Raw genomic sequence first — 12,912 nt, 5'->3', positions numbered from 1 at the left:
GCTCTTTCTTTGTATCTCAACTCAACATAATTTTAAATGAGGGACACCTCAATGAGTTCCGATGCTTAAATGGTTTGAAATGAAATGAAATAATACTGAACTTTTTAAAGCATCTGAATGAGCCTTCATTTGCATCTTATCCTGTTGCCACAGGATGAATAAACATTGTTGCATAATATTATTCCCATTCACTGAATAATAACATGTCATGACATGTCCATTGAACAGGTGTCAGTCACCTTCATCACGTGCTGAAGTCTGTTCTCTACACCCACATTCTTCACATTGTTCTGTTAGGTTTCACAGGCAGGGATAGGGCGCGCTCAAACGGCCTCTGAAGTGAGATTAAATGCCACTGTAAGACATTGACTCATACCGCATAATCACACTACGTCATTATTCACTTTAGTACCATTTATCAATCCCTTGTGGCTCATTCCTGATGCTTTACTTAAATGCAGCTCAGTCTTTAGGATGCTTAGAATGTACCTCAGCCCAACCCCTTATTATCATGTGTTTTGGCTCCGTTTGAACCCTGTGTGTGCGTTCAAATTGGGATCTTATGATACATTGCAGTTATAGACCAATAAGGTCATTAAGGTTCATTAATGAGATTCTTAAAGCAGGACAGTGTAGCCCACAGCAGGTGAATAACACAGGCAAGTATGAAATATATAATTAAACAGAATAATATAAGACTACAGGCTGTGATAGAAGGCATGTGCTGCTTCAACGCCTGCAGGAAGTCAAGGTGAGGCTGAAGACAAATATTTGCTCTTCCTGGGTAGTTTCCTCTCGAGCACTGACTAATGAAAGTCTCCTCTCCCCTTCACATTCATTAACAAGGCCCTGGCACAGTCTATGTCAGGGTCAGTCAGTATGTAAGGCCGCACTGTACCAGTGAGTAAGAGATGAAGAATGACGGAGGGAGGCTGAAGGAGAAATAGTGGCCATGAGTGAACCCTCGGTGAGTTTCAGCTTCTGTGCTCTGTTCAGTTACATATTTACACATCCCTACTCATTGACTATGACCGTTGAGTACGCAAGTGTTAAAGCTTCTATAGAATGAGTTTGTGTGTCAAGTGTGTGTGCAGTACAAGTGTGCGTATGTTTATTTAAAGCTATACAGCTTGAATGAGAGGAGCTACTATGATACACACTCTCCAGTCAGATTCAAACAGCAGTGAGCGCTTAAGGCCAGTGGTCTCCACAAAACATCAGCTGAGAAAAAATGTGGTTTGTCATTTGTCTCCTCCAGCTTTGCTTGCATTTATGGTAATGATGTCTGTCTTTGTCAAATGGAAACCTTTTCATGACTGTTGTAAATTTTAAGTAAACAGGCTATTCGAGATAAACAGGAGAAGCTTAAAGGGGTGTTGTTGCCCAGTGGTTGAGCTGGTCGGACTATTTTATTATCACTCAACTTATACTAACTCATTTGACAGAAGATGGGACTATTACTTTAACATTTCTTCAAAATATGCATTTCATGCTGCTATTGTAACCAGTGTGACACATATGTAAAGTATCAGTGTTTATGTTTCTGGTTAAGCATACACCCCAGTCTGACAGAAGAAGTGATGTCATCACTGCCCCCCACCCCCACCCCTATCTCCCTCCAGCACATTCACACCCAGCATATTCTTGGAAATCTGAGTCACACAGCAAAGATTGGTTTCCTGAGAACGTTTGCTCAGCATTTCATTTTAACAGATGCACATCAAACACAAACACACATCCCTCCTCCATGTGGATTATTTAGAGATCATCCTCCATATACTGTGCACGTTCATTGTTAGGCGGTTTTCCTGTGAGATCAGGACAGGTCAGGGTCAGTTTCACTATTCCGGTTTAAAACTGGACGGTCCACAGGTGATGATGTCATCACATCAAGCTTCAGGACATGCTAGGGCGTGGAAAGAAGCTATACTGCAATGTTGTGTTATCAAACAGACATCAAAATACCTTAATCCACTGGAATGACTCAGGAATGTTACTCCCACACTTCCTCTTCTCTTACCTCACGCCCTTCCTCTTTGTGAGCCAACTCTGATCTCTGACTTCTTGAAATTGTTTCTCTCCAAGTCATTCTTGTGATTTTCACTGAAAATGTATTTATTGAAGCTAGAAAGAGTTAACCCAGAGTTTTTAGTTGCAGAAACAGAAACAAACTCTCGGTCAACCACAACGGTCTAAATGTAATTTAAAGTTTCCTCTTATTAACCATTCCTTTTTGAGAATCCCCTCCCCAACAGCCCAGCCTTACAGCCTCGACTAGCTTTAGGACAAGCTCTTTAATTCCCTTATTGATCCAATCGATATCCAAGCTCGTTTATTTGCAAGGATTGCCATCAGGAGGGGAAAATCAAATGCCCAGTTGGATGTCAGATTATTCCTGAAGGACTGTCTGTGCTAACATTACTGCCTTCATGCACAAGCATCTCTTTGAACACTGACTTCTTCCATCACATAAAAATATAAAAATAAATTATTAATCCTCAACTTGAAATAATCCGACACAAACTACAGCTGTATTTGCGAGTGATTTGGTTTACAACACTCAGACACTGCACATGAAATCATCTCTAAACATATTAGAAAAGTCCCCTGTAAGGAAATATGTACAAGATAAGACAAACCTTTATCCATCCCACAACATCCTGTAAATGAAACAGAATATTTATTGAAGATTGCATGATGGACTGTGGTGTAGTTGAAATGACAATAAGATAATAAAACAGGATTAAATGTAGTTGAAAGTGGTTGATAGATATATGCTGCTGACAGAAGTCTTCACATGATATCACCCAAATGAATAATCTGGATGCAGATATGAGGATGAGTGTGTTGTTTGTGTGACCATGAAGCATTCTGAGTAGGACATTAACACAGTTATAAAATCTGGTGATAAACTGTAGCCTCTTCTGTATTGTCCTTGTCTCCTCTCCTCTCTTCTTTGTAGCTCCTCCTTGGGATACGAGTGTAGTAGGTAAGGAAGAGAAACGAGGAGTCAAAGCAGCAGGCATTTAACAGGATGAGACATCTTTGCTTTGAAGCTGTCATTTTTAAACAAAGGCAATTAAATATGACATATGGCCCAGCTGCTGTATTTGTCCACTGTTTTTCAAGCTTACTGTTGGGTTTTATGATCTCTGTATCTCTGTTAGAAGAGCAAACAGTGGTCAAGTTCAACTGGTTTTAATTCAAAGTAAATGTATACTTTTATGTCACCAGTGCCCAAAATGCACCGGAGAATTCAGCCTCCGAGCTTTAAATGCATTGAGAGTATTAAGACATCCTTGAAGGGGCGCTGTTGGCTGAGTGGTTGGTGTGCCCGCCCCATGTACAGAGGCTTTGGTCCTTAAAGGTGAATAGCTCAGGTTCAAATCCGACCTGTGTCTCCTTTCCCGCATGTCATCCCCCACATTTCCGACTCTGTCCACACTGTCCTGTCCCTCAAATAAAGGCATACAAAAAAAAGAAAAAAAGAAAAAAAAAGAGAGATCCTTAAAGATTGAAAATGGATTTCCAGGTCACTGTAAGGAGGACAAAGGAGAGATTGGATGAGGACATAAGGAGTTTAGTTTGACATTTCTAGTTGGTAATTGCACAACAAATACACTGTTAGAGAAATAGTTTGCAGAATGAATCTGCCACTATCAGCTGATGAATGTAGTCCATTTATCTATTGATTATAGTCACTGAATCTTTTTTTATTGTTTAATTGGATAATTATTCTTTTTAGAATAGTTGATTTGTCAATACATTTCAAAAAAAGGGAAACAGTCCTTTTTATAATTGACATGGCATTTTTACATTTAGTTTTCACCATTCCACTTTCAACCTGGACGTCTTTTTAATTAAGTCATAATAACCCGTGAGATTACAATCATATAAGGAGTATGTATCATAAAAATGTCTTTGTATTTTTCAGTTGAACCACCTGCGTTTGTTCTCTCTCAGTTTTCAAGTGAAAAATATATATGACAAAGAAAAGACTGGATGATATACAGACACATTTTTATTATCATTAATTTTTATTTCCAGTCATATTCCCCCCCCCCCCCTTGCGTTCCTTTTGATTCACTGACGACATCTTTGTCCTTTCCTCCTCTTCTTCCTGTCTCATTTATCAGCAAATTCCGGTAACCTCTCTCCCCCCCCCCACCACCACCACCACCTCACTCCTCTGCAATAGGATTTCTCAGAGATCAGTGTATTCCACGCCAACATCTGAAGGAGTCATTTTCATATTTGTACAGATCAGATTAAAGTTATGTTTTCCCAAAAAAAAAAGGATGGATTTTCCTAACAAACCGTGTTCTCAGGTGTTAAGCACTTTGTTTTGAATTGTGTACAACATCACCATTATCAGTGTGATGAGCCATGTCCAGTCTGCTGTAGGTTTTTTTTTACAAACCAGATTTCAGCCTCACTGGTGCATCCTTGTGGCCAGAGTTTAAAACTGCATTCTCTGCAGCTGGCTTCCAGGAAATGATTTCAGTGGGCGGATGTAGGCTTGGCAATCTGAGTACAACGGTGGGAAAGAATGTCGGCAACAACAGCGGTTCTGCAGGAATCTGCAGCAGGAATCTGCAGCAGGACTGATGATGGGATGCCTTAAAAGGGAGGAGAGGGAGCGGGGAGGATGGAAAATTTTAAAGCAACAGTTGTTGTGACAGGGTCCTAACACGTGTGGATTTTTCCTCTTATCAGTGAGATCTTGTTGTGACTGTGTACAGAATCAATGCAGGTGGTTTCATGGGTTTTCTTCATGATGTTGAATTATGCAGTGTCTCGGGTTGATGGAAATTTCCACTTCTGTGGATTCAGTCATAGTCATAGTCCAGTCATACTGATACTCAGGTGTGGGTGGCTCAGCAGCCATTTGAGGCATAGAGACCTTTACAGGAGGGAATCTACCTGACTCTTCAAAGCTGTCAGTAGACTTTCGTTTTGAGTGGGGATTTTTTTATAGGAAGGGCGCATATGTCAGTGTTTTTTCAGCTTTAAATATAAATCCTATATTCAACCACAGATACCCATTTGTTAACCTTCTTCTTCCTCTTTCTTTCTGTCTCACAGGAGCGCTTCTCTGAAATCTTTGGGCAGGATGCGGCGGGAGAGATCAGGAGGTCTCAGGAGAGTTTCAAAAAGTGGCTGCTGGCGGGGATGACGCTGGTGACCGGGGTCGTGGTGGGCTCACTCATCGCCCAGAAACGCCTGTAGAGAAACACAACAAACCCTTTCTAACTGTCTTCTCCTTCCTTCATCACCCTCAACTTAAGGCCCACACAAGTTCAAATGAAGGTCCTGTTTGTCTCGTCAGAACTGCTGATGATGTTTACTTCTTTTCCCCATCACAGCCCTCACAGTGGACAAAGAATCCTCACATGTTGTCGAACTTTTGAGAAAAAGACAGAGGAGGAAGAGTAACTTGTATTCATATGTTCTCCTTATTCCACCCTGATGAAAAAAAAAGCGTGCTAATACAGAGACGGACAAGTCATTCTTTCCCTTACAGAACTAGTTAGTTCTTTTAGTCCTTTCTCCACTGGTTCCTGTGTTATCTTTCTTTATGTATGTATGTTTAGTTTTAACAAATTTTGGTTGTCCATTTTTGTTTTTTAAAGATAATTAAAGTGTTTCCAGTCTTTACCGTTAACCCCAAACTGTCTGATGTAAAGAGTCACTGGCAGTCGGGCCAAGAGTGCCCGACGTGTCTCGTCCTGGAGCTCGTTTTGTCGCTCGTCCTCACAGACGGCTCTACCACAGCTTTGTGTGTGCCATAGGGGAAGTGAAGGCAGGAGAGGTTGTAGCACCTGCCTCTGAACCGCTTCTGTAGTTCTCGTTTCCTGCCTGCCATCCTGATCAACAGCAAATACAGCACAACACATCATGATCCATGCTCCATACTCTAATCCCCCCCAGCCCTGGTCTTTCATTAGTGTTGTTTTTGTATGAAAGGTAAAAAGGTGTCGAACTGATTTTTAGTTTACAAGAAGGTTGATGCTGGAATGTAAGCCCAGATTTGGGAAGCTCTCACAAGATTTGTTCCTGTATGGTGCGTCAGGGTAACAGAGTTCATGCAGAGACCGGATTTAGAGTTCAGCTTGAAGCCAAATGTAACATTCTGATATTATCTGAATACTACATTTATTTGTTTTTTTTCCTTAAACCTGAACAAGTACGTTTGGTGCTCAAACCAAACCAATGTCTGTTTCCCAATGTTCATCGTGTGTGTGAGATGTTTTAAGATGATTGCAGTTTGGTTAGGTTTAGGAAAAGATGATAGGTTGAGCTGAAATAATGCTTCAATGTTGATTTTTTTTGTTTTGTTTTGTTTCACCTGGGACTCCTGGGTTAAAGAGAACAAGGAAAATTCTTAGCATGTGAGATCAAATCTAGAGTTACATTCTAGATACAACCTCATAAAAAAGTGAAAGTCTTAAAGTCAAAACATCATGGAAGATTCACTCATTTGCTCTTTTGTGTTTGTTGGTTTCCTGGTTTAGGATTTGTGACTATTATAAAAAAAAAAAAGCCTCCTTGTGATTCATGGTCATATTTGGCCTTTATTTAATTTTGATTGTGTTTCGTCATTTTGTGTGAGAAGTTCAAATAATTCAAGTAACTGCGGCTCATAGCAGGACACCAAGGGTTGGACCTTTAATGTGGCCTGGTTACATGACATATGTGAGCATTTAGCTTTTAGCATGTACATCACACCCCCCTCCCCCTCTTGTTCCGACAGATTTTAGTCTAGCCTTCAAGTGCGGCCAATCATCGACTGAATGTTAGATATAACATTCGGTCGGTTTAACTTGATCCCGGCATGTTTGTGACATCCTGAATCTGCCATCGCATCACTATTAAAAGAAAAACTTGATGGTAGTGAACCTTTAGAAAGTCTTGAATACTAAATCATGTCATTGCCAGATGTCCTTTAAATATGTTGAACTATAGAAGCTATGTTGAAACTAGCTAGTCAGCCTCATACTACATCACACGCGTCATTGCTCTGATTGGTTGTAGCGCAGAGTTAAATTGGTTTGTGTGCGCTGAAAATGCCCCTTAGGAAGGAAAAAAGAACTGAGCAGTCCTGGACTAATACCTACTTGGTTGCTGGGCTGGCTGTGCTATGCTATGTTTTCTACACGGTAGCTGAAGAATGCAGCAAACACTGTAGCAACACACACACACAGACACACACACATTAGAAGAAGCAGAACCTCCGAGGCTCTTTAGTCTTAAATGTCCTAAAGGTTCAAAATTACGATGAGAGTTTACACGTTATTTTAACAACCCCTATTCAGCATGTATACATATAAACATATTACACTGATCTATGATAGCTGTAGACAGGTTCTTTAAGGACCAATATGGAGATATCAGATTTGATTAAATCTGCATTCTTTTTCAGCCCATATTTCTTTTCCATAAACATGAAGCAGAAAAGAAACAATCTTCTTATGGAACCTTTACATTTTTAGAAAAGATCACCTCGTTTGTGTTTTTCATTCGAGCTCTGTAACACAGACACCGTTGAATTACAAACTTAGTTTAGCATGTCTGTCGGGCACTTTCTTGTCACTTGTCCGTTGTTGCTTTTTTTCATGATCTGCTCATGCTCAAGTTGCAGATTCATTCTGAAAATCGCAACAACAAAAAAACTACACATATCCTAATATTGGTTCGCTGTAATGTGTAAACACTATTATTTTTGTCATTTCTTGATCTGGAAACGTGGTGATAGATTATTTAACTGCAACAATTGAAAAAAAGCAACCCTCATGTAAAAATGACAAATAATATAGTTGTGTTTTCTGACAAATCATGACAGCAAGGAAGCTGAAAAACTTTTTTTGTGTGCCTTTTCTACCATTTTATATTCAAAACGTTGACTAGTACAAAAAAAAAGAATGAAACAGAAAGAGGCAGCCTTTGATAGTTAATCCACTTGACGGGTTGTTAGAATAACGTGTAACGTGTCAGTGATTTGTTTTTCATTTACTTATCTCCCAAAACGTTTTGAATACATTGATTATCATGTGATGCAGTGCACAAACAGAGGACTATTGTCCTGTTTACTTTTTCCTTGTGAAAATGACTCTTTTAAAAAAAAAAAACTCCAACAATGTACATGTATCAGTGACACAGTTATACTTCATATTGAATCAACATCACAGCCTTCTGAAGATGTATGTAGCAAATTGATGAAGCAGCTGTCCTCGAGGAGGCAGTGCAGTTCTGCATCAGATGTTAGGCCTGATTAGAAACGTGTCTGTTAAGCATCTTAAGCAAATCAGCAGCAAGTCACCATACCTGACAGCACCCCTCACCACCTCCACCACCTCTCCACACACACACACACACACACACACACACACACTTCTCCTCCTCCTTCATCCTCCCCAGCAGACACCTCAAATGTGTCAAAATCTCCATCCAGCTCCTCCTCTTCCTTTGCGGTCCCTCAGCTGTCACTGCACCTAGTCATGTGTGTCATTCACAGCTGGCCCACCTGCTGCCTCACACAAACACACATCAGCCTGCGCACTCTTTAAAAAAAAAAAAAAAAAAAAAAAAGTACACCCCTGTCAGTCACGTAGTCCAGGGAGACAGGGAGAAAGAGACCGTGTCTTTGTTTCTAAACATCTTTAATTTAAAGTTCAAGTCCCAGGATTGTTGCCTGATGTGCCAACACAACAACTGGCAGCTTCTTTATTTTTACTGGAGAAGTAGAAGATACTCCTCCTGTTCCCAGTATCCCCCCAGTACTTATTCCTTGATATTTTCTCAAATACTGTCTCCAGCTTACAACAACATGCCCCCTGCTTATGTTGTGTTGGAGCAGCTCCATGAGGCACACTATATGGTAGCTTTTGGTTTGACATACAGGAACCATTGTCTCAACAAAGAATGGTTCAGCACCAGATTCAGTCGTGTAGTGAGCAACAGAGAGTAAACATGAAAGGATGGGAGGGATTTATGCATGAGTCATCCATCACTACACTGTCATTATCTGTTTCCAGCTCCGCGCAGTGCCTCCATCCTCAAACCAGGACTTGTCCCTCTTCATTTAAATCAACATTTACTCTATTTCATCTTCACACTTCACATACATTTACAAACGTAAACAAACATAAATCCTCTGTCTAAAGTCCTGCTTGTTTCCCTTAGAACAAGAATTTCACCAACTTCTAGAAAAACAATCTGCATCGACTATTGATGAGTATAATCATCTAAATGCTTGTGTCCTGAGCATCTTAATAGCCAAGGTCTGCTCTCATACATTCCAGTACAGTATAAATATATATATATTTTTCTAGTGTATGCCCCACCAAGAAGCTGCTCGCAGGCTTTTCTCTGCTGTCCTGGCACTCACTGATACAAGTCCCCTTCTTACACATATGTGAGTGTGTTTGTTTGTGTGTGTGTGTGTGTGAGTGTGTGTGTGTGAGTGTGTGTGTGCATGCGTGTGAATTTCTGTGTGGCAAAATGTTCTGGAAGGAGCCACAAATGAAGGAAGTGTAACAGCATTGGCACAACCCTATATGCTAGTTATTTAAACTGATTAGAATAGTACATTAGCTTAGTAACATATTTAAGAAAAACAGAACTGATGGCTTTTAAACATTATTTATATTTGGTGTAAAATAAAAAGTACAATTGTGCCCCTTCGAATGGCCTTAAACTCCATCTTTGCATTCATTCAGTGAATTGTCATTTATCGTGTTTTTTTTTTTTTTTTGGATTATTGGACTGCCAATAGAAAATAAACTGCAAAGAAATTAATATTTTCAAGAAGTTAGGACTCTGAGAAATTTTGTTGGTCATAATGAGAACTGGGTTAAAGATCGCAACCATGTCCAATGGTCTGTTTGTGTGTCTAAAAATACCATTGTAAAAATTGAAATTGCATTGAACCTAATAAAGCCCATGTTGCAAGATGTACTCAGTCTCGACTGTCTTTTTTTTAGAGTCAGAGTGGGTGAAAGTAAATTACATACCCGATAGGATCGCGTAACTGAATGTAAGATGGGGATATCACATAATTCATTTCAGTAGTTCATCTATAAGTTCAATGTTCAATTCAGTGTGGAAATGCTCATTTTGACAGCAGAAACGGTTCAAAAAATGTTTTCACGTCTGTATTGGTAAACACTGTACATGGGGTGATTTTTTTTTATCTAACTGGTTTGTATTGATATTACTACTGTGCTCTTTGGACGGTCCCAGTTTCCCAATTGAGAAGTCATTCTTCCCACATTTATGTGCTTTAAATTCAAAGTCAGAATGTTCTAAGAACAAACAACATGGATAATACGAAGATGTTTAGAATTAAATTACCTGATTTTTTTAATCAAAGCTGAATGCTAATAAATACTTAAATATTGCTTTAGTTGACTTGTTATCAAGGGAAGAATACCTTACCAATGTTAATAAATAACTTCTCTAACTAGTTAAGGTCACTTTTGGACAACAACTAATCGTTACACCACTTTACAAATTATATATGAGCAAAATGTTGATGTGCAATACATGAATTAATATAAAGTTTCTCACAAAACATTTTGCCTGCCACATTAATGGCAAATGGGTATCCAAAGTGCATTTTCTAACTCAGAACCTCTTTTTTCTGATGTGTCCCACACCTCATTAATGCAATATAACAGTTGTGCATATATTTGAATAATTAGAGGCGTGGTCAATCAGACTCACAGGTGGGCACTCAGCTCTACCTGTTTACCTGTTGCTAGGTTGACAGAAAGTTTGTTTGAGACAGCAGTTCAAATATGTTACAACGACATTATTTGGCTTCAAAACGCCGCTTCAGAAACCAATGGGTGACGTCACTGAGATACGTCCCTGTACGATAGAGTCCAAAAGACTGGAGCCATGCCAGGGGGGTTGCACATTGTTGATTAGCTTAATGCTAACGGCAGTATGCTTAAATGCTCACATTTACAAGGCTAACATGCTGATGCTAAGCTGGTGAGTGCATTTTGTGTTACTGTTTTTGTTTATTATAATTATTTGCTCATGAACACAAAAGCACAGCTGATGCTGATTAGAATGTCAGTAGTTTTGCAGGTAGCCCATGTTGTCGTTCACAAAAGTTGATAAATAATTTAGATTTGACCGGATGTGCTGCATGATGAAAAACCCAGTCGTTATAGTTCATCTTGAAAACATGACTAAACCAAATTTCTTATGAAGCCATTTAATAGTTAGGTAATTAAAAAAAACAAACCTGCGAACCTCATTGTGGCATCAGAGCAAAAGTCATTATCATTCATATCTGCTAAAAGTGTCATTCACTAAATAGTTGTTCAAATAATTGAATATGGACTGAATCGATGGGCCAAACAACACACGGACACTGCAATATTGAGAGCCAAACTACAAGCATGGTTAAAGATGCAAGGTCATTTCACAAATAATGTAAAAAAAAAAAAAAATCACAGATAACATCACAGCAGGAAAAGTGCATGTGCAATCAATACTGTAATAATTTAAAGTTGTTCCAAGTTCCTGCCATTATGCATGCTGGTTCAATGTCATGGCCTACAGTGAAATTTGATGGAAATATGCCAGTGCTAATATAAGTGACAGCCATGCTTTACATATTGTAAAAAGTCAACATGTCAGCCTACTAAAAAAATATGTGGTAGAATGTCAAAGCACCATAATAATTGTTACCTATGTGAATATTTTATGTTAAAACATTTTTGTTCATACATAACACACAAGGAGCTGACAGTTAGCTACTGTACTGTGAGTTTGAGATTACTCGTGAGTTTGGAGACTTCTGTTTGAATCCTAAAGTCTTAAGATCTGCAGATTTTTGGTGGCAGGAGTCGCCATATTTTCATGCAAGGATGAAAAACCTAAGAGGTTAATTTCAGTGACTCGAGTTAGCCGATGTGACTTCTAACAGACATATAGCAGCTCCCATCTGTCACTCTAAAGGGTCGTCACTCCTAATGATGGACCATTGTAAGCATTCATATGATGCAAACTTGAGTTATGTTAAATACACACTCTGGTCATTTGTCATGGATGGGGAAATTGTCTTAAGGGACCAACATGTTTTTTTTTAATACAAGAATGTAATAATGTTTATTTGTGGCCTCATTTCCTGAGATAGTCTAAATGGATCTGCAGTCGTCAGCTTCTACACTTTTTTATTTCCCATTCCACAGCCTAGGAGGAGGATACACATTTTGGTTTTGAACTTGTCATTTGGATGTCCTAAACTTCTTAATTGGCCTTAATTGACATGTTTGTTTCATATTGTTACTTTTTGAACCCAGTTTATAAAATGCCACATGAAAGCTCACAGCTAAATGTGATCATTAAGACACTATTAAACAGGAAGAGAACTCATTTCCATTGGAATAAGTCACCTTCCAAAATATGATACATGACCTCTTTTGGATAATTCTTTATAATGGTTAATTTTTGTTTTTTTTATTGTGAATAAAGTTAATGATTATGTTGGCAATGTCTTGCATTCAAACTGTTCTAAAGTGCAATTATAATCAGCTAAATGTACCAAATGTTCAATGTTGATTAAGCAGAACAGTAAAAATGTATTCCTCAAAACATCAACCTGTATTTAACCTATTAAACCTCTTACAATAATGTAGTTTATTTTTAAAAGAGAAAATTTGGATTTTGTCAGTAGTTTAACTACAATGTTAATGGCATACTTGAGTACATGAAGACAGATGCGCTGCTTGTCAACAGGCATGTCAGGCAACTGCTTGGGGCCCCTGAGGGCTCACAAACTTAAACCAAAGCAGAGGCCCCAAATGTGCAAATTTTGCAATGACAGGAAACCTCCCCATCTGACAGCACTCACTCTCGTTGCTCTGCTAAGCGTTGCTTGCTTATTGCAGTGAA

The 12,912-nt window shown here is 39.0% G+C and overlaps 1 protein-coding gene across 1 annotated transcript in view; it reads left to right on the top strand.

The window, feature by feature from the left end:
- bcl2l1 (BCL2 like 1) overlaps window positions 1-9,957 on the top strand; it is a 38,243-nt gene extending 28,286 nt beyond the window's left edge. Inside the window, exon 3 of the mRNA XM_029277629.2 lies at window positions 5,086-9,957. Coding sequence (XP_029133462.1) covers window positions 5,086-5,229 — 144 coding nt within the window. The 3' untranslated portion in view covers window positions 5,230-9,957. The remainder of the gene's footprint in view (window positions 1-5,085) is intronic.
- The last annotated feature ends 2,955 nt before the right edge of the window (window positions 9,958-12,912 follow it).

The sequence above is a fragment of the Labrus bergylta genome, chromosome 12, assembly GCF_963930695.1.
Source record: "Labrus bergylta chromosome 12, fLabBer1.1, whole genome shotgun sequence".
Lineage (NCBI taxonomy): Eukaryota > Metazoa > Chordata > Actinopteri > Labriformes > Labridae > Labrus > Labrus bergylta.
The sequence above is the reverse complement of the archived record's forward strand: the minus strand, read 5'-3'. Positions and strand labels throughout refer to the sequence as shown.